General features: G+C 51.5%; 1 protein-coding gene across 1 annotated transcript; it reads right to left on the bottom strand.

Moving 5' to 3' along the window:
* Window positions 1-7232: 7232 nt before the first annotated feature.
* Window positions 7233-19489, bottom strand: Aqp1 (aquaporin 1). The gene is made up of 4 exons (NM_007472.2): window positions 18914-19489; window positions 10218-10382; window positions 9895-9975; window positions 7233-9170 (listed from the first exon to the last, which is right to left on the bottom strand). Exons 1-4 carry the CDS (start codon window positions 19295-19297, stop codon window positions 8991-8993), a joined length of 810 nt encoding a protein of 269 aa, NP_031498.1. The 5' UTR covers window positions 19298-19489; the 3' UTR covers window positions 7233-8990.
* Window positions 19490-22643: the final 3154 nt, after the last annotated feature.

Here is a 22643-nt window from a genome sequence, read left to right as displayed (position 1 = left end):
CCAGCAGCCAGAATAGTGCCTGACACCTAAGGATTTCTCGGATGTCGTTAAGTACTGAATCCCTCACTCTCAGCTCATGTATCAGCATCAAACATGGCAATGTGTTTATAAAGTTCCTGTACATTGCCACACGCTGCAGGAACATTGGAGGCCTCTCTGCTCACTACTCTGAGGGCTTCAGTCAGGGATCCCCAATATCCAGGCCCAGACTCCGTTCTGAAATGCATACATACTGAGAACCGCAAACCCTCCCATCAGTTTCCGTGCGTGGCCCTCGCTCCCCAGTTATTTCACTATACCCTAGTCCTGAGTGCCAGGGAAAACTGTATTCCTGCCCTCCCTCTGGGGGCAACCAGTAATGTCTGAGCTGCAGACAACCTTCTTCTCTCCATTGTTCAATGACTGTCTCTATACCCCTGGGGACTCAATCGGCCAAAAGTGGATGGGTAGGGTTGGGAGGGTGAAGTCGAGGTAGGACAGAAGGCATGTAGATCGATCGACTCAACCACTGCATGTCTGTGCAGAGGATGAGAAGGTCTGAAGGCCTTTGAGAAAGAGGTAAGTAGGGAAAGGCCCATACTACCACATCAGGCATTAGCTAAGGCGAGCTCAGGGCAATGAGAAGGTTCTAGGCCACGGAGACTTAGTTGACTTAGATCAGAACCCTCTCACTGGCCTTAGTTTCTCATATCGCCCTCAGCTCTCACCTTGCTCCCACCTACAGATCCTAGGATGTGCCTGTCAGTAGGTACCTTCTGTTCTGTCACACTGATAAGGGCTCACCTGCTCCATGAAGTCTTGGCACCTGCCCAGCAGGAGATCAGAAACAAAAGATTAGCCTCCAGGCAGGGAGAGGAGGTGGGAAGGTCAGGAGGGCAGGGCTTTGCAAATAGGTCTTTAGAACACAACCCTCCAGCAACTTCCAAAAGGGTCGGGCCCAGAGGCTGAGGAGGCAGGATGCTGGTTTCATCTGGCTACACTGCAGGGGATGGAGAAGGACAGGCAGGCACTGGTTGGAAGGCAGCTGTCTGGACTGGGTCTTATTTCTTTGGCCAGAGTACTAAGGGGTTCTGCTACTGATCTGCTTCCAACCTTCTTCTTGGTGCTGTATTCCAGGGGACCTGAGATAAAAAGGGGGCTGCTAGTGTACCCCAGCTAAGCAGAGGCAAGATGGAGATGGAGGTTACTGGGTACCACAGCTCCCTAGGTGAAATGTTGGCCTGCATCCTCCTGAGGAGGCCAGAGAGCGGGGTCAGCACTGGATGGAACACTTCCCCCGCCCCCACCATGGGTGAAATCCCCAAGTCTGCTTAGTTGCTTTCAGATCTAACATTCTAGGCTTTTTTTTCCTTCCAAAGATCTCACCAAGGGTGACCTGGGTTGGCTTCCCACTCATATAGAAGGATGACAAGGGATGGGAGCTGGGGCTCTCAGAATCTTCTGGAAGCAAAGCCACAGCCTCCCCGAGAATTTGTGATCTAGTGTCTCTGAGCCCTACATTCCTGGAGGCAGATGTTCTGCCCCTCCCCGCTCAGGAGGCCACTGGCAGCTGGGCAATTCTTGGAGTCCGTCTCGCGTGGTCAGTGCCCTGGGCCACCCGCCACAGTTCAGGCGCATCAGTGATTCTGGGAACTTCATGAACAGTTGAACAGTCATTTCATCTCAGGGCCTAGGAATCTGCGAGGAGAGCAGAGAAGGCTCTTGGGGTCTGCAGGATGATAGAAGAGAGAAAAATTGAGATCCTGCAGAGAGAGGCAGGGGGCAAAAAGAGCAGATAAAGGAGGGCCTAGGAAGCCCTGCCCATTTCTAGGTGCAGGTGAACATGCTGGACGCAGGAAAAACACATCCTGGATGCGGACTCCAAGGTGATGTGCAGGTCAGGCCCCTGCTCATGCTAAGTCACCTGCTGGACCTGCCTCCCAAACCTGGTTTGAGTGAGACACCTGGCTAGCCCTGTCTATGCTGTACCTTCTTTGGTGTAGATTGTCAGCTGAGAAACAGGTTGAGCAAAGACACAGGTCGTCGGTATTCTTAGTAAATTTAGAATTTAGTATCTATTTCTCAGTGAAAGAAATCCTGGGGGAGGAGGGAGCAAAATGGCATTGTGTGTGTCAGTGAAGGAAAGAGATCGGTTCAGACATCTACAAAGAAGGTGGATAGGGACATTGATGTCACATGACCTGGCAAAGCTTTGCGTTGCTTGCTATGCATATAACACTGAGTAACTCTACTCAGAAGTGAGGGCTACCCTGTGGCTGCCCTCATGTCTTTCAAAACTCAAGAAAAAGAAATATGTCCTTGGAGTTCAAAGAAATGTGCAGAAGGGTGTGAGGTGGACATGGGGTATTTGTGCAATTGTAACTCTGGTAGATTCCATAGTCAGCTCAGATTCAGTGTGGGCATTCCACAGGAGGGCCTAGCAGCCCTCTGCAGTGAACTGATCACATGCAAGAGTGTGCGTGTGTACATACACGTGCACACTCACACATACATGCATCCAAACACACACACACACACACACCAAAATGACACATGAGATATATTAACAACTCAAAGGCATAAATGCCACCCATCAATTTTTAAATTAACCTAAACAAATTTTATTGTTTTCTTTGGTTTCTGTTTTCTATTTAAGTTGCATTACAAACAATATATGCTAAATTTAAAAAATAAGGAAGTTCATGTTAATAAGGTGCCAGGACACACTAGCCTATTCTAGAATGTCAGAGGCTGCAGCCAGTGTGGGCTCTGATCATGGAGGGCTTTGTCCCATTATTAATTTTTCAGGTTCACATTTTGCCCCTCTGGATTAGACTCATATGCAGAGAGTCTCTCTTCCCTTACCTATGATGTCATAACTGTAGACATTATGAGTCTGTCACTTACTTTGCAGCTGGTTTTAAAAATCTGTGCTGGCTAGTCCCCTGATAACCCAAGCTGATCTAGTTAGATGTGAACTACAGCATGAAGGTAGGTAAAGCAAATGACACCCACGCATAGAGTCGCTGGGGGCACAAGATACTCCTGTGGCCTCTGCTTGTGTGGTAGTCTCGGTCCTGGACTAGGCTGCAGATCCATAGAGGCCTAAGTCTGTGTACTCCTCAAGGATTGAACTGGACTTCCCCCAGACAGTTGACTACAGGGAAGGGTCTCTGGACAGACAGAAGGGCAAATTAAAACAGGGTATGACAGAAGATGTCCCCACTCTCCAGCACAAGTGCATGCGCATGGACACTTTGACCCTTAATCTTACTGAATGGACAACTCTATGAATTAAATTTGTTCTCCCACAAGAAATAATTACGGTATTTAAAAAAAAATGGGGACTAGAAAAGGAGTTGAATTGGTAGAGTGTTGGCCTAGCATTCATGACAGAGGCCTCAGTGTTGCATAAAATACATTTGTTGGCCCAGCACTTAGGCGGTAGAGGTTGGAGGATTAGAAGTTTAAGATCATCCTTAGCTATGGTTAGTTAAGGCTAACCTGGGGACTTTATGTCAAGCTAACTCAACCAAGTGCAGCCAAGTTGCCCTCCAGCTGCAGCTAGGTGGTGGTACCCTCTCTCTGTGCCCAGTCAGTAAGCTACAAGAAGATCAACAGAACAATCTCTGCATGCAGTGTTTCTTGAAGTTTCTGGACACCCTTTCTCACAAGCCCCATTGGACATTGGTCTCAAAGTGGGACTTGTGAAGATGACCCTGTAAGCAAAGACTTCACTTTTGGCACTAAGAATGGTAAACACCAGCACCTTTGGTCCTTGGCCTCCCAAGAATGGCCTCACCCAGCCCCCTTGCTAGGAAGCAAATTCCAATCATCGTCTTCATTGTATTCTAAACCTAAAGAAAACAAGGCATCATGCCCAGCAGCTCGTCCATAAAACATTAATCACTGTCCCCTCCTCGAGAAGCCTCTGACCAACGAAGGTATGCTCTACAGGAGCCATGGAAAAATCCTAATGGCCCCACACATGGCTTGGCCACGTTGAGGGTGGGGGCCTGGCACCGGTTCCTCCAGTGCTTTTCCAGCCAGGTTCCTCGCTGTGGTTCCAAGGATGCTGGGGACTAGCCTAGGAACCCCAAAGAAAAAGAATCTTCTACACAACTATCAGGTTCCCCAAGGTATTGTGGTCCTTAGGGTCAAGTGACAAGTGGCTACCTTGGGCCACCACACCTTCCACTGGAGCCTGCTTTGAGCCCACGGGTAACAGTGCCGAGACCAAGGCCAGTATAATAGGTCACATCTCCTCATCAGGTCATCTAGCCTAGGGTGCCTGCCAAGACCCAGCACCCAGAAAGCAGAATCCCCCTGATCCTGGGGAAGAATTTGAGCTATTACAAGAGAAAGAGGTAGCTGAGGAGATGGCGTAGCGAGTAAAAGCATTTTGCCACACAAAGCGTGATGATCCGAGTTCATGATCCTCAGAATCCACACACAAAATAACAACTGCAACAACAAATGTAAAAGAGAAGGAAAGAATGCAGTCACATCGGTAAACCCAAACTTCCCCCTACTGGAAGATGGAACAGAGTTGAAAGAATCTATGTGGAAGTATAGAGGCCAGGCCAGGGAGCCTGGCACAAAGAGACTTGTCTCAAACAAGGTAAAAAGGCAAGTACTGACACCTGAAGGTTGTCTTCTGACCTCCACAAGAATGCTGTGCCATTCCTACCCCTCATACGTGAACACACACACACACACACACACACACACTGGCCTCTCTCTCTCTCTCTCTCTCTCTCTCTCTCTCTCTCTCTCTCTCTCTCTCTCCTCAAACTCATACACATGTACATAGGCTGGGATCGGAGGATAAGGATCTGCAAGAATTCTAGATTTCTACATGTTTAGAAACAAAGAGTATTTACCCAGCACTAACACTGACAGGACACTGAACACGATCAGCTATGGCTGGTCCTCACTGCAAAGGGGTTTGGAAAGTCTTCTAATCTGCCCCAGGCCTGATCAGGAGCCTCTGATGGGATGTGGCAATCCGCAGTGTTGCAGCATTTTGCTCTTGTGAGTTTAATGGAAAGACAAATATTCTAGGATTCAGTGGCCGCTAGAACATATCCTGCTTCCTTGTAGGCCAGGTGCAGAAGGCACGACCTTCCGTGCTGTGTGAATCATCCTCGGGTTAAGGCTGTGGATAGTTTTGATAGGGGTGGGTGACCTGTAGTCTAGTCTCAGCTAGGTTACAGTTGGAGGCAGGTGACAGGTGTCCCCCACCAAGGCACCTCATGTGCTAGTCACCTGACTGTTCAGGAGCCTGGGGACAAAGGTTGAGTCCTTGAGACTTTCAGGAAACTTCCTGCCTGTGTTAATATCAGATTAACAAAACAGACCTGATACCTGAAGTTTGTCCTCTGACCCCTGCTTACTCAAGAAGCCCCATCCCATCCCATCCCATCCCATCCCATCCCATCCCATCTCATCCCATCCCATCCCATCCCATCCCATCCCAATTACTTCCCAAATCCACTCATCTGTATTGGGCCAGGTAGAACTTGAGCAGAACAAAGTCTGAAAAAGCTGGGAGATGGATGCCTGGAACACTGATCCCTTGGAAGTGTCTAAGACAGTCTGGCCCTAAAGCTGTTGTACTCTAACGGACTGTGTATATAAGGTTTAACTTGGTGCATCATTATCCCTCACGGTACAGCATTGGCCTTCCCCTACTCATATACTCTACAAACAGACTGACCATACTCCCTCCCAGTCAGGAAGTAGGTAATGGTTAATGAAAGCAGCCTCAGTCTGGTGTTGCCTCAAGCCATGACCATGTGTGTCTGTCTAGAAGGAGCAGGCTTCTCACAGTGTTGGGAGTTCCAGGAGAAGCTGTTTCCATTTTGCCTCCCTGTTGTTACCCTATAGTAATGGATGCAACCTCAGCTCAGCCTGGCTTCTCTGCTGGCCCAGGGCTAACTCTACAAAGCATGACAACAACACAGTTCAGCATCACATAATGTACAATGGAGACAGCCAATTGTTGAAGCCAGGCACAGCAGGTTCAAACTTCAATCCCAGCATCATCCTGCTGTGTAGCCTTGAGCAAATGATCTCACCTTCAGGACCCCACACAACCTCTGTAAATGTAGATGACTCTATCTTCTAATATTGCAAGTCACAGCAAGATCTCTAATACTTCATAGGTACTCCAGAAACTCCAGCTACTTCTCTAGGAGCTGCCTCTATGCTCTAGGATTCTAGAAATTGCCACTTACAGGAGTCATGCGAGAAAGACTATATTGTGGGGTTGAGCAGGGGTGGGAGGAGCTGATCAGGAATTAAGTAGCTGGAGTCCGCCATGGTAGGAGACTGAGGGGACTTGAGACCTAGAGGGTGGAACGAGGAAGAGGCAGGCTAAGAGGGACTGTGAGAGATCTTGACACGCCCTCACACATGAGTCTGTGAGGATTTGGGCTAGGCTTTACAGTGTTCCTACAGCCTAACAGTCTCTCATTCCAACAGCACATACCTCACCAAGAAGAAGCCAGGGAAGTTTAGATGGGCTGAAGTAGCTCCAGGGTCCTTGTACACTGCAGTCAGTTAGAAACACACTAAGCCTGCTCCACTGTCACCTCCTAGGCCATCACTCCAAAACATGATGACATGCTGAGCCCTCCTCATGCCCCTTCCCTCTCAGGCTACACTCTGATGACACGTGGGCTTGCCACATGGCCAGTGTTTCATGAGCTTGAGGGTCCGTGCCTCCTGGAGCAAGCCTCTGTAGGAAGGAGCAGGCTTGCCAATGCATGGCCTGCTCCCAGTGGCTAAGTTCACAGCTGCCTCTGAAGTGTTTCAATGTCACACATGGGGTCAGTGACAGGACCTTGGGTTCAAATCTCTGTAAAGCATAGCACTGGACTCCTGGGAGTTCCAAGACATAAGTATGGGTGGAGCTTCCAGGCAGGGCAAGCAGAGCTGTAGCTCCTCAGCTCTGCCCTGAGGAGAATACAGAAGCCAAAGTGGCTCCTATCACCCCTTTTAAACTGGCCTGAACTTTCCCTTCACTTCCCACAGTTGTCTCATAGATTTCCACAGCTTCAGAAGTTTCCTTATTAAGGACAAGAAGGGTCTGTGCTATAACTGTACCCATCCCCTGGGGCCAAGGTTTCCTTAGGGCACAAGTGCATGCCACACTGGGAGGCATAGAAATGAGAATAATCCCTTCACAGATAGGAGTCCCTTTGTGGGGAGGCAATACCAAGAAAGCAAAAACCACAGGAGGCCTGGAGGACCTTACAAGTCATTGTCCTTTATTTTCTTACCATAAGATGAAATTCAATTGCAAAGAAACATACACAGAGCAGACAGATACAAGGTCCTGGTTCACAATGGCCAGAACCAGGTGGGATGGGCCTGCCCTGCCCCTCTCCAGCAAAGCTCTCACCACCTCCACCCCCACCCTCACCCCTGGCCCTTAGCCATTGCCCAGGCAGAAACTGAGAAGCTGGAGGTGAGAGGAGTCCACGTCATTGACCATGGGGTGGCCAAACATGGCCTTGACTGCTAAGCTTGATCCAATATGATACAGTTGAGCATATGGGTCCTCAGTGCCCTTATCTGTTAAGTGGGTACAGTGTCTGCTAGGGAACGGAGACGAGTGTGCAGCTGTGATATGCCAGTGGTCAGTGGCCTCCTGACTCTTCTGCTGCTTCTAAGCACCTGAAGAATGTGGCTCTCGGTTCACAATGTGGTTAAGGGCACAGTGGTAGAGCCACTCTGGATTGATGGGATCCAATGGAATGACCTAGAGCTAAATGCAACCCCTGAGCTGACTGCACTCTGAGCTGTCCTTGGGCTGCAACACAAGCTGTAGCATTGGGCCAATGCAGAGAGAAGACTGTGCCTGGAGGCACAGAGTGAGCCTCTGCAGATTGTCCAGGCTCCGGTCACACTCATCCAGCCAGGAGCTCACAAGCCAGGGCCAGAGTGACCTCCTTGCTCATGATGAACTAAGGGCATCCAAACCCTTGTGTGCCCAGCATGGGCATCTGTCCAGGGTCTGTTGCATAGCTAGCTGCTTCTCTCCTCAGACATGACACTGCACATAGCCCAATGCTCTTTAACAAACACACACACACCAGATCTATACTGCAAGGGAGACTGGAGGACCGAAATAAACATCCAGTCGGGGCCATGTTACACGGGCAGACCCACTAGAGCTAGGTAAGATAGTGTGAGCTCTTCTTCTACCACAAAATGACCTTCGTTCTGCTACAGCTAACCCGCCTCCAGGAAGGCTGTGTGTGTGAACAGGCACGTCTTGCATCCCACACTGATTCTCTGATCCGTGGCCCATCCACGTGTGCTCGTGGGCTGTGGACGCTGGGAAAGAGTACAGGCCGGGTACACAAAGCAGTGCTGTCAAGACTGTCCCTTCTAGAACCTGTGGCATGTCCACACTTACAGAATCCCCAAAGCTGTCCCTTCCTTGCCACTTTACAGATGTGATCACTGAGGCCTCAGCACAGGGACAATTCCAAGGTCTTAGAGTGAGTTCAAGGGGAAGGGTCCTGGAGGTAAGTCAGACCAAAGGGGAAAGTTAGGGGACCTCCTCTCCCTCAAAGTGCCTTTGGAGATAAGGTGCCTACCCCAAGGAAGGCTGCGGTCAAAGGCACAAAGCGACATTGGCAGAATCCCAGGCACCTAAGGTGGGGGACTTGCTGGGCAGCTTTGGAATGAGGGGGACTTCCTAGCACACTCTGAGGGGACAACTAGCAGGTGGGTCCCTCACTTTCACTCCTCCATGATGTCAAAGGAGTGGGGTGCTGAGTTGATAAATCTTGGTCCCCAGGAAGCTCTGAGACCAGGAAACAGAAAGAAAGACAGTGATATTACTGCCCCAGACAAGGCTAGACCATGTGGGTCAGGCAGGTCTTGGGGAGTGACTTTGGTCAGCTTGTCAGAGTGTCTACAATATGATTTCGGCCCTCCCCTCCCTCCGCCCATCCCTGCCCCACCCCCATATAGATGCCCAGGCCAAGCCTCCTCTATTTGGGCTTCATCTCCACCCTGGAGTTGATGTCGTCAGCATCCAGGTCATACTCCTCCACCTGGCCACTGGTCCACACCTTCATGCGGTCTGTGAAGTCGCTGCTGCGTGGGGCCAGGATGAAGTCATAGATGAGCACTGCCAGGGCACCCCCAATGAACGGCCCCACCCAGAAAATCTAGGAAAGAAGTGTGAGAGTTTAGAGGACAGCTGGCCACACCCTCTCTCCCCCTAGGAGTCTCCCCCTCCCCTCTGTCTTAAGTCAGAAGCAGGCAGGCCAGCCCCCTACTTTCTGATCCCAGTGCCCCGTCAGAGTAGTTCCAGACCAGGGTGTGTAGTGGGGACATGTCCTTGCCCCTGTACACAGCTCATATATCTCCATAACAGCTCATTCCTGAGGATGGCTGCTACTCCCTTCCCCTAGCCTTGGAAGGTTCCCAGAGATGGGCTAGTCTAATAGAAAGGTAGCCAGGAACACACAGACCAGCAGTAATTAAAGCTAAAATCTATGCCATGTGTCCTCTCTCATAGCTCTGCTTGCAGACATGGGTCCTCTCCTGATGGGAGAGGCAAGGATCCTAAGCCCACTTCATTCAAAGTCTAGGAAACCAAGGCACAAAACCTTGCTGAAGTTGCTAAATCCAAAGGTGGCAGGGCCAAGATCTGACCCCCACTGTCCACCACACTGTTGGGATGACAGGGCAAGGCAGTAGGCTTGAGTTGCCAAAGTAGAGACGGCACTAATCTTTTCATGATCTGAACCCCTCCCTTCATCTCAGGGTTTGGTTTCCTGATTTCCTCTGTCCTACCTGTTTTCCCAAATCTCTATGAGAGGAAAACAATCCCTCAAAGGTGGAAGGAACTGGCTTCCACCATGCGCCTGGCTGCCCACAGTGACTTACCCAGTGGTTTGAGAAGTTGCGGGTGAGCACAGCAGAGCCAAATGACCGGGCAGGGTTGATACCGCAGCCAGTGTAGTCAATCTAGAAGGAGAGAGTGTGTAAGGAACAGGAATGTAAGGGAAATAACAGGTGGGATGGGAAGACAGAAAGAGCAGACCAGGAGAAAGTGGCATGATTAAAGGTCCCTGTGTCTTTTCTATGCCACTAGAGTGGGTCTGCCATCCCCCACCCCGTGGAAGTTCCATCCTGAGTACCGCAGACACCCACCTCTTACCTTGGCCCTGATCTCCCCATGACCCCAACCTGGGAATTCCCTTACTCACCGCCAGCAGGTGTCCAAGGGCCACAGACAAGCCAATGGCAAGCGGGGCTGAGCCACCTAAGTCTCGGCGCCTCCGGTCAGTGGTGGCCAGAACGCACAGTACCAGCTGCAGAGTGCCAATGATCTCAATGCCCAGGCCCTGGCCAGAGTTCACACCGTGAGCCAGCTGCAGAAAAGAGGAGCAAGAAAGCCCAGGTGGCAATTGTAACGAGACTCCCAGAGCACCAGGCCCAGGCACCAAGAGACAATCTTCAACCACAACATCTTATTACTGAGTCTCTCTCACTGTGTGACCCCAGAGGGGACACGGCAAACAATGAACATCAGGCCCTGTCTCCTCCCACACCTGTTGCTGCTCTAACGTCATCCCCAGTCCTGTCTAGACTGCTCAGAGGCCCGGGGTCACGCAGGGTCTCTTTGTTGGCTGCATGGCATGCCCAGTATTATAGGTAAGAGGTGAGAGTCAGACATGGGGAGGTGGTCAGGGATGTCTGGGAGAAGAGAAGTATGGGTAGGAAGAATCAAGTGGAGATCCTGCCTCATCCTTGCAAGTCCAATTCTTTCCCTATCTCCATCTCATTTCCCTTCTGCATCGCCTCTCGTCCATCTTCTCCCTCCCAGCCTGCCTTCCCTCTCTTTGGCTACATGGGCCCAAGCACTGTGTAGTCTGGCTGCTCCTGCTCCTAAGCCACTTTTGGAAAGATGACTCATGCAAAAAGAAGGGAGCGAGAACCGCCAGGAAGTCTCTGGAGCCCTATGGTACCTGCAGCTGCCCTGAGAAGATCCTTACAGGGGATCCAGACAGCTGCTCCAGGTTGGGTGCTGAGGCCAGGCTCACCCCACAGAGCAGCTGGGGCATCTTGGTGAGGGTACAGGGATGCCTCTCTTTGGTCTCCCTCCTAGGAGGGACAACTGAGCCCCACCCAAAAAAGCTGACACTGAAGGCTCACTTCCAGTTCCCCCCCCCCCGCTCCCCCGACTGAGCAGTGGTATCCCCAAAGCTGACAAGTTTTCTTCAGGATAGGGGGGGGGGTCTTCCCGGTTCAGCCCTGAGGCTATCTCACAAGAACAATACTCTTCCCGCCTTTGTCTGCAGTGTTGGCTCTCAGGGAGTGACTCACATCCCCTCCACTGCCTTGAAGCCCCAGCTTTGGACCTTTCTTGGCCAACCCCAAAGCTGTGTCCCCTACCCCCAGTGAGTCTTCTGGGGCAATGCCCACCTATCATTTGACTATAGTAAAGGCAACAGAGGTAGAATCCCAGTGTTCGGGTTTTTACTCTTCTAGTGGGCGCCGTGAACATGGCTGTCTCTAAGCCTCAGTTTCTGCATCTGCAAAATGGGTTTAAAGTCTCAGCTCCATCTAGACTCTAGAGCCTCTAGAAGATTCAAAGGTCACAGGCCATTTGGAGAAGGAGGCAAAGGTGAGAACTATGGGGTAGTGGAGATGGAAGTGAAGAATAGCTGCATCTGCCAGCAGAGGCTGCCTGAAGCTGGGACGGCTTGACGGAAGAATGACTACAAGTCCATAATGGCTATCTCCACTTCTGCCTGGAAAGCCTGTGGCCCTCGTTGACATTCATGGCTTTTCTCCCTCCATTTCCCTTACTCTCTTAGGCTGGCCTAATTGCTGGCTGGCAGAAGTCCTGCGCTGAACACTTCCTCACCAATGAATGGAGCGGTCCCTAAGCCTCCAGCTCGGATCCAATCCTCACCCTGCCCTTCTAACAGATGTAGCCAGAGCCAGTTTGTCTTTTCCTCTGGTTCTCAATTAGGGTTGAGTCCCAGGTCCTATTCAAGTTAGCACTTTCTGTCTACACAGAGCAGAGCAGGCCCTGGTTCCAGAGGTCTGAGTTCCCTGGAAGCAGGAGACAGCCATCTGGTCTTGGGAACTCCGGAAGAGCTCTGACTCCTGAGGGCCAAAGACAGGCTGGCAGCCTTCCCCTTCCAATGCCCACCACCATCTCAGCAGCATCCACCTCGTTTGCCTCGGCAGCTAATGAGGCCTGCTCTCCCGCCGCCTAATGGACTGAAGCTACTTATATCTTGGAAAACAGTAAGAGGGTTAGAGACGATAAAGGTCTGCGGAAACGCGCTGTCCGGGAAAGAGCAGGTTAGAAAAGCCAACCACAGCAATTGTGTACAGCCCACTACATTTCAAACGACTGCTTAAACAGGGCCCAAGCCCAGTTATTGTCGATTATCCCTGGAGAAGATTCATGTTTGCACATGTGTGCAGAGTGCAAGTTGCCTAGATTTTCACCGACTCTAGTCGAAAGAGCGACACTCGGTTTTGTGAACGCAGGTGTGAGTGATTGAACAGGCCACGCAGCTCTTGTGGAGCATTCAAAGCTGCTGGTCATTAGACCCTGGCGGGCTCAGGGCTTACAGCATAGTGCACCAGCTCTACCGAGCTTTCTATGGGACTAGGCTTCTTTCTGCCCCCATCTGCCACAGCCTCCTGGAATCATCACTGCAGTTGAGTATCTCAGAGAAGAGGAGTCCACTTGCCACCTAGCTGGTGTTTTTGTCCCTCCTGGTCTGGATGCCTTACCAGGTCTCTGCACACCTCTGAGGGGAGGCTCATTGAAAGTGCAGTTTCCAGACCTCCCAGCCTCTCTGTAATAGCTGACTCCAACAAAGCCCTTAGAGTGAAGGGCCCATGTCTTCACAGGTTAGCTGGGAAATGAACAGCCAACCAGTGGTCTTTGAGGATCATCTGTGAGGGGACAGAGCAGGTACATATATGCTTACCTCAGGGTTGACGTCACCCCAGGCTCATAAGCGGATGTGCTGGCTACAAGGGGACCAGACATCTCCCAGCTTGAAATGGGTTGCTGGCAGAAGGTGGCTCTGAGGCTGCCAGTGTCCCAGCCCAGGGTGGACCTCTGCATGCCACGCTACCTGAACCCTCCCTGCCACTTGAAGGCGGGCCACCAGGACAGCTCACAAAGTCCCAGGCATGGGGCCCTGACTTTGGATAAGGGCCTCCTGTGCCCCACCCTTGAGAAGCAGCAGAGTCCAGAGCCAGGCCTGGCTGAGGCTGAGCCTCTGCTCTCAAGGAACAGCTCAAGAGACATGGCTGTCTGCCCACCACATCGTCTCCAGTACTCAGCACTGGCCCACCAGGGAGCGGTGGGCCCCACCTCATCACCTCTCAGACAGCGCTTACGTATGCTCGGTGTACAGCTGTGTGGGTATGTGCCAACTGTGTCTACAAGTGGCCGTGTGTCTGCGGTGGTTTTCGCCTTGACTTTTTTTTTTTGTTAGACCTTAACGGGTTTATTACAGAATAGTTAAATGATCTAAGAACTATTGAAATATTAGACCTATAGTCAGTAAAAACAATTTAGACTAAAATTAAATTATTTTTAAAAAATGCACAACTACAGGAGTCAGATCAAACCATACTCAAAGTGAATGTTTTTAATAATCCTCCCTTAGAAATTGATAGAATGAGCCGGTCCAAAACAAAAAGGCTAAGAACACAAACAAGCGAGAATTAAACTACATAGGCAGCAATACTTGATTAAAGGAAAGTAGGGAAAGCCCTCACCTCGGGATTAGAGACTAGTCAGCCTTTTTAAGTCCCTGGGGAACATTTACACAAGCTGATAAGGTCCTGGCCAAGTCCTCCTGAGCAGAGCCCAGGATTCGCTGTGACACCATGCTGGGCATGCTCTGCAGAGCAGGGGCTCTCTGCAGCACAAAGTCCCAGCTGGCTTCTGTGTATTTGCACTGGTGTGTCTGATGGCATTTCTGAATGCGTCACTATGTCCCTCGTGCCCCATGCCCACAGGGGTGGTGCCACTACTATCTGGAGGAGGGAAGAGAGAGACCCCTTGAGCAAGGGCAGCTGCTCTCAAAGGCCCTTTATTTGCTCCCAGAGCCATTTTATCTTTCTGACAAGAAACAATACACAAAGCAAAGGTTTCCAGCTTCCTTTCTGCCTTTTCTTTACTGCAGGGCAAGGAGAGGAAGAGGCTCCCTTAAGAACCTTCCCCCTCCTGTGTCCACAGATCGAAGCAGGGTTGACAGCATGTTCTTTGCCCTATGTCATGTATGTGCATGTGTGTGTACATGCTTGTAGAAGGTTGAGCACAGCCCTGCCCTGACATAACCCTCTGTACAACCTAGACAAGCATCTATAACTTTCTTGGGTCTCATTTCCCAATAGCAAAATGCAGGCGGTGGCCTCCACTCTAGCCCCAAGCAATCTTCAGGTTCCTCCTTGCCTGAAGTCAGGTAGGCACCCTCTAGCCAGAATTCAGAAACCTGAGTTCAAGTCTCCATCTACCATTCTCAGTTTGGCATAAAGCCTGCGGCACAAAACCTCTTACCCACCTACACTGCACCTCCACACAGCCAAGCTCGCCCAGAGCAGTTCCTTGTCAGGTGGGTCCAACACGCATATTTCTAGAGATAGGGGGCTCATCTGTTTAGAGGAAGCCACTTCCTGAGTTAAAACAAATAATCCTTCATACAGAATAGAAACTCCCCTCTGGAGAGTCTCTTCTGGAATTTCAAGCCCCTAAAGGGCTTGAATCTCACACCTGCCCGATGTCTTTGATCTATGGGATTTAGTCTCTGTCCCAAGGATGCTTGGGAACATTAGCTGTTTGGGTAATTAAAGATAGCCCCCACCCTTTGCTCATCCCACTTGGGCTGTTCCCACTCATCCTAATACTGTGTGGTTGAGGAGCCAGCCCCTCTCGTCTCCAGAAAAGGGGCCAGAGAGAGGAGTCCCTGAACACTGAAGGCTTCGAGGACACTTTCCTGCCCTTATCTACAGGCATGAGGCTCAAGTTTCAACTGTCCAGGAGCCCTGAGACTCACAGGTGCTTCTAAAGAGTAGGGATAGGAAAGTTCCCAGGACAGAGAACTGCTACCAACAAGAACGTAAGGTTCTTCTGCCACCATGAATGGCCTCCAGTGGGGGGGGGGGGAGGGTGCTGGGGGGAGGAGAATGTGACCTGCGACACCCTGAGTGAGGACCTAGAGAGTAGGGCTGCGTAGGGGCCTCCAGATGAGCTGCTGAAAGATGCTCAGGCTAGAAAGGGGAGCACCAGGGCAGAGGGGCTGACTCTGTAGTGGGGGTACGGATCCAGCAGATGCTGCAGAGGACCCAGCCTCAGAATTTCTGTGGGAAGGAATGTCTGCCCTGCCACAAAGTTCCGCCTCTATACACTCTTCCCCCTGCCCTTTCCCTCCTAGCTTCTGCCTGGAAACAATAATTACAGGTCCCAGCTATGCTGTTACACCCAGCCCCCAGCTCTGACTCTGACCATGCTGGACTTGATCAGGGCATTGGAAATTTACGCTTCTTCTCCATAGCCCACTCCTAAGCCCTAGTAGAAGTGGCAAGGGACTTGACCCTGGTTGGCCTACAGGTAAGAAAGACCCTCTCTCCTCATGGTTGGGGAAGCTAACACCCAAGAAACTGAGAGAAATAAGCATTCAAGGCCTACACACACACACACACACACACACACACACACACACACACTTTGGAATAGCAGGTGGAAGCATTTCCAAGTATTTGGGTCCTGAATCAATAGGACTGAGAGATGACCCTGAAGAGAATAGGTATACTCTCTGCCCGAGACCCCCAGGAGGCTAGACTGGGAGGCTCTGGGAAGCTAGTCTCCTCCAGAAACAGAGACCAGACAAGGTCCAGAGCTCCTATTGCCTTCAGAATCCAGCCTCCTACCATGACCCCAGCTTGCCCTAATTTCATGACCACCTCTACTCCTCAGCATCCCTTGCCCCTTCGCCTCAGCTAGACCCAGAAGCCCCTTCTCAGTCCACATTTGGGTTCTTACAGGACGATCACTGGAGCTCTCCTGGCCCTCCCACCCTTTCAGTTCAAAAGTTCCCTGGCCCGCCCTGACACCTCTTATCTCACCTGCCTCCTGCCTGGTATCACAAGCAGCTGGGCAGTTTATCTGGTCTCGGGCCTATGAGCTGCCCAGAGTGGGGAGCCTGGCTGACCCAGCCTTACCCTCAGCACCCAACAGCCCCAGTCATTCCTGCAGGATGAGGGCCAGAAAGGGGAAGAATGAAAACAGCCAGGATGCCAGGACTCTAAGGCTCCAGCATCCTCAACTCTCCAAAGCTGGCCACACCCTCTTGTATCCTGTTCACGGGTTCATAGGTGGGAATTAGGGCCATCTAAGCCCAGCCTATTGCATGGAGCAACATAGGGTGCAGGTGCCTGGCCTGGGGCAGAGAGCCTCAGAGCCTGTAACCAGGGGTGCAAATTAGGCTCTACCTCTTTAACCCAGAAAGGACCAATGGGCTTATAGGAGGCCCATGGTCTCTCTAGGGCGTTTCCTGAGCCCTGACTTAGTCAGGAGAAAGTTGTCCCCACCATGTCCCTGGGGGACACCCCCTGACTCACCCAACCACTTCCTGCCGCTTTCCCCTCTATTTTCTTTGGAAATCTCCATGCCAACAACTCACCCCACCCAGGTTTTGGCGGCAGGATGAGGGTAAGAGCAGAGGGACTGTGAGAGCCTTCCCCGGGGAAGTAGAGGGGAGAGGCTGCCACCTGTTCCACTGACTGTTGTTCCTCTAAGGCACTGAGGCCATTCCCAGCCCCTCCATAACCAGGAGCCAGTGCCCCAAGAGAGCCACATGTCAAAGGTTCATTATTTGTTTGGATGAGATAGTAGGAACCTCAGCACAATATTTGGTCCCTCCTCTGATGCCGCTGCTGGGGGTCCTCTTAGCCAAGCCCTTTGGGGGTCAGTAATTTAGCTCCAGCCAACAATATAAGCCAGTAGTGTCAGAGTAGCAGGAATGACCCCAGAACCTAGGCTGCTTGTGAACCTCAGGATGCTCACCTCCAGGAAGACTCAGTGGCTAACAACAAACAGGGCTTAGGGTGCCTGCCTTCTTCCCCAAGCTGTTCTCACACTGGCCTGAAGCGTTTTTTCTCCTTCAGCTGTATATATCTTGCCTGACACAGATACTCTGGCACCTCTGGAAAACTGGGGAAGGGGGGTAAGGAGTCTGAAGTGGGGTGTAGCCAGGCTCAGGTGCTGCCTGCTAAAGCAATCACATTCTGCCTCTACCTTGGATGACCGTATTAGAAATGCAAAGCCTTTGCCAGCAAGGGCATAGGTCTTGCCTGTCACTTGACTTGGAAGAGACAAGATCTAGGAGGGAGCAGGCACTGCTTCCATCCTCCCCATCCCCCACCTCGGTAGCAACTCGAACCTCCTCGAAGGAATTCACTAAGGCACCTAGCCCTGCTCCTATTGGAGAGACTGAAGTCTAGAGGGACACGGCCCGTCTAACCCTGCTCCAAGTTTTCTCCAGCTAAAGTCTAAACTCCAGCCATGGGGCTAATCTTCAATCCCCAGCTGAGCAGAGGTTGACTTAAAAGTGTGATGGTGAGGTGTCACTGTGGTACAGAAGTGCTCATCCCTGCAGCAGAGCCACGGCAGCTGCCCTCTGCACCAGACTTTCACCTCCCTCCTCCTGGTCTGCATCTCCAGGACCTGAACTTCAGCTGGGAAACGAAAGATGTCTAATCACGCATAGCTATCCAACTCACCGGACAGAGTCCTGGCTCACGCCCTTGCGCCTATCCCCATGCATCTACCCTGCTGGGGTCCAGCCAGCTTCGTTTCTCTGGACCTTATTCTACCACTCTGCCGTTAGTCTTTGCCTCTGGTGAGGGACTCCAGCCTATTCCATTCTGAGACACCCTACACCCTTACTCAGATACTCCTGCTAAACCCAAGTGAACTCAGTCATCATGGGCACTTAGCTAAGAAACTGGAAAAGGTCAGTGGCCAGGCAGCCACCACAGAGGCCACTTAGTCATGTAGAGTAGCCCAAAGACAGTTATGTTGAGCAGTCGCCACGTACTGTTGCCAGCGTCTGCTTATCATTAAAGCCAGGAACAATGGGTACAAGTGCTTACACACTCTCCAACAACACAGCATCAACGTGAAAATAGCTTACACAAGTTCAGGACCCAAGCAGACACTCACACACCTTCGCTTCCACCTCCGCACACAACAAGCCAGCATGCCCCACGGTTCAGTGGCCAGGGACTGCTGAGCTGAGCCCTTCTCCTGAACTGGTATCTAGAAAACTCTCCCAAAGCTCCAGAGAGAGTATTGTTCTCTCAACTTTGTCTAATTATTGGGGGTAGAGGGAGGAAAGGGGGCTGTCTCCTGACTTTCTGAGGAAGTTGATTTGGGGACCTGGCTAAGGATTAGAAGCCGATTAGAAGCCCAGGCAACTTATCAAGAGAGTCACACTCAGACACTTGCAGAAGTGGCTTTAAACACACTGGGTAGCTGGAGAAAATGTACTCGGGACAGTAGGTAGAGGTTGCCTAGTGCACGGGACTGCAAAGGGGGAAGGTGACTGCTCAGGTAGCTCAGAAGAGGGGAGGAACTGCTGGCATGCACCTAGCTGCCCCTCCAGCTCATTCCTGGCAGTAGCTACTCTGCAGGGGACTTTGGCACAACCATATTGTCTAGCTCCTCCATTCTCACAGCACCAACCAGCAAAGAGACCATGCAGTACAACTGAGTTCTAGCCCCAGTTCTCAGCATGACTCCAGAAACCTTCATCCTTCTCTCTGTTCTTCAGTATCCCCCTTGTACAGTAGGCAAATGGAGCCAGCTCCCTCTCTGTCTTCTCCTACAGACACCCTAAGCCTAAGATACCCCACTCACGTCATTGCGGCCAAGTGAATTGTCGACTAGGGAGGAGGTGATGCCCGAGAGAATGGCCGTGGCGACGATGGCTCCCACACACTGGGCGATGATGTACATGACAGCCCGGAGGATGCTGATCTGACAGCTGAGCAGGAGCCCCAGTGTGACCGCAGGGTTGAGGTGAGCACCGCTGATGTGACCCACACTTTGGGCCAGAGTAGCGATGCTCAAACCAAAGGCCAGCGACACCTTCACGTTGTCCTGGACCAGCGTCTGGTTTCTCTCCAGTGGGTAATTGAAGCCTAGGGCAGAACCAATGCTGATGAAGACGAAGAGGGTCATGGCCAGGAACTCAGCCACCACAGCCCTCCAGAAGAGCTTCTTCTTGATTTCACTGGCCATGCTGGCAGGGACCTCGACTTAACCGCTGGATGCCTGGTGCTCAACTCCCTCCAAGAGCTGAGCCACAGCCTGGGCTGGGCCTATTTATAGGGCTGGGTGGGGGGAGCACAAAGGGAGGAAGGCCTCTCCTTGCTCCTGGCCCGCCCCACACCACACGAGCCTCCTCGCTGCGATGGATGCAGACAGGGCTCTGCTGTCTGCCTGCCAACTTTTTCCTTCCTCCTCTCCCCCTCCTGCCCTCCCTTGCTCCCTCCACCCGCCTCAGCCCTCGGCCCTGCCCAGCGTAAGGAGGCAGGAGGCAACCGTTGCTCTAATAGGCTTTGGGAAATTCTTCCAAGCTGGCTCTTCTCAGGGGGCCAGAGAAATCCAGGTGTCCCCGCCCAGCCTGCAAAGCTCAAGGGTGCCTGAGGGCAGAGGCTGGCACTCTAGAAGGGGTGGGGAATAGGGGTTGTCTGGACTCCCCAGACGGACATTGCCCTCCCTGGAGGTGGCACCAGAAATTGCCTGCCTGTCCCATCCCACTCTGAGCAGAGTTAGTAATCTGAAGTTCTCAGGCTGAGAAATCTGTGGGCCAGTCTGGCCTCCAATGTCCTGGCCTGGGCCAAGCAGCTGCATGTCACTTTGGGGATGTGTCCTCGCCCCCCGGGCCTCATTGATGGGAGTAGAGAAGCTTTCTGGGAGCCACCTATCATTCTTTAGACAATGGCAGACCTTAGCCAAGCAAGGTTGCTGGAAAACTCCCCCAATTCCTCAAACTTAAAACAATTTGAGGCCATGATTTGAGAGGGGGTGGGGAAGATAATGTTGCTTAGGCTTTTTTTTTTTCTCTAATAGATAAAGTAGCTAGCAGGTCACTGAAGAGATGGAAGGAATGACAGCTGGACCTGAAAAGGAGCGAATGGGAGACATGGGCTGGGGCTAAGAGACAGATGCAGTGATGGGATGATAGGCAGAGCAACAGGAAGCATTATCCGAGTGATGGTGGAAAGTGGAAGAGGTTTCCAGCCTTGCAGGAGACAGCGGCCAGGCTATGGATGTGCTCACGCATACAATATTCAACTGGGCACTGGATTCAGTCACTAGCATCACAGGAAAAAACAGCACGTCAGAAACAGGAAGAGACAAACGGAGCAGAGGAGACATAGGCCGGACAAGAATCTAGATAGAGAAAGAGGAGAGAGGAAGGTAAGGGAGACCAGAGGCACTTTCCAACACCAGGAGGGGTGGAGAGGAGGTGGGGGCAGACAAAGCACCCACCATGTTTCCTGTGTACCCCCAAAATCCCGAGTAAAGGACCAGAGAACTGGTCGGTCACTTGCCTACTGTTTGAGTGTGCTGGAAGGTATACCAGGCCCATAGGGAGGCTCTCTCTGTGGCCACAAGGTAGGACCTGTTATGATTGGTCCCTCTCTTTCCATCTTAGTCCTTATCAGAATCATTGGCTTCTTACCCATCAGAGGTGGAAAAACAACACTCACTGAGAAAGAAGAAATGTCTTTGAGTCTGACATCTGTCAAGATAGGGCCAAGCACCTTCTATCCTACAGAGAATGACATTGTCCCTCAAGGGCCAGGTTGTATTCAGCCACAGTCCTGGAACCAGATGTGACCTACAGAAATCCCATGCTATGTTTGATGGGAGCAGGTGGCTGGTTGGGAAGTAATTTACCACCACACACCTAAACACTTAGAAGGCCAGGAGGAGTGGCTCTGAGTAGAAAGGTGGTGTAGTGGCTGCTTGGCAGCTGGATGCAATCAAAGACTTATTAACCCTCTAGAGAGGCAGTCAGGATGATGGAGCAGGCACTTCCTGGAAGCTCTACCACATCCTATATTCTGAGAGGTTTCCCAGGGACACAGCCCCCTCAAGGAACTCACTCTTTGGGCCCAGGGGCCTCTAATCAGAGATCTTTCTGCAAGGCTGTGTAGGGCTCAGATCTGATGCTGTCTGCCTCAGGGACCTAATCAAGAGGATTCTAGGAAAACAGTAGGGAGAGCTGGCCCTGCACCAAAGGCTGGTGGGGCCCGGCAGCAGAACTGTGCATCAGAACCAAGTGAGGTATATGAGCATTTGTGGACCTAAGCATGTCTGTCCCAAGAGGCTGTGGCAGTACCTGCAGACCAGGTTTGTAGCTGAAGTATGTGGTATGCTAGTGTGTGTGTGTGTGTGTGTGTGTGTGTGTGTGTGTGTGTGTGTGTGTAAAACAGTGGTGAGATTCTCTTGGATACTACTAATATTTTCTTTAGCACAAGTATTTTATTAGCACTAATATCATGCCAAACACCACTCTGGAGACCACAGGAACAACCATAGGCCACAAAGACCAGCCCCTTGTCTTCTTGAATCTTCCCGTCTGCTACATAAGCTCATCAACTATTTAGACCCACTAACAACTGAACCTATGAACATGGCTTCATCCTTTGGGCAAAGAAGATGCCATCAGAATGCAGGCATTGCCTGAAATATCAGTGTGAACCTTTTCTATCACTACTTCCCACAATGCCCAGGGGCCCCTGCAATTCTGAACTGGCTATTTGCATGTTAAAGTGGAAAGGTTTCTGGCTGTATGTCAGGCAGAAAGGCCCTATACCTCATTCTTTTTCCTTGGCCTGTCACAATCCAGGCTGGTTGTCCAGGAGAGGCAGGCTGTGAACTAGGCAGTGCCTTGCTGAGTCTGGGGTAGCCGTCGGCGATATGCCGATGAAAGGAACATTGGGATTAGAACGCTCCACAACTTAATCCTAATCCCAGAATGTAAGTACCACCTCCACAAGGAAATGTCCTTGAGGCCCAGGTTACTCTACCCAGTTCACTATCCCAGAACAAAGACACAGACTTTGGGCTACAAGCCTCAGGATGGGCAGGGGTGCTGGTGAAACGAATTCCATCTTCCATGCATAGCTGGGGTAGAGAGGGCAGCAGCGATCTAAGTTGAAATCACAGAGGAGCAGGGTGCAGCCAGGGTCCCTACAATGTAGTCATCCCTGGGAATGATGCTGGTCCAAGGCCTGGTGCTGGCTGTGTTTCTCCTCTAGAGTGTCCCAATGCCCTAGGGCTGGCCCCTGTGTCTTTCCTGTGAACAGGCTCTCAGGCTCAGGCCAGACTAAATAAAGCAGACACCCTCCATCCTAGTGCCCAGGCTTCAGGCAAGACTTGTCTCTCAGGCCCTGGTGGCAGCCACCATTTTGTCCTGGCAAGTGTTTTTCCAGATGTGCCTCACTCCTGAATTGCCCAGTGAGTCCCACGACAGTCAGAGTTGACAGTTCACAGGACGGTCTGGGGGCTGCCTTATTTCTTCCTTTGGAGTTTCATAGAACATCAGTCTCCTCTCAGAGCATGGTGACCA

Source organism: Mus musculus, chromosome 6 (genome assembly GCF_000001635.26).
Source record: "Mus musculus strain C57BL/6J chromosome 6, GRCm38.p6 C57BL/6J".
Lineage (NCBI taxonomy): Eukaryota > Metazoa > Chordata > Mammalia > Rodentia > Muridae > Mus > Mus musculus.
This window is presented reverse-complemented; position numbering and strand designations above follow the sequence as displayed.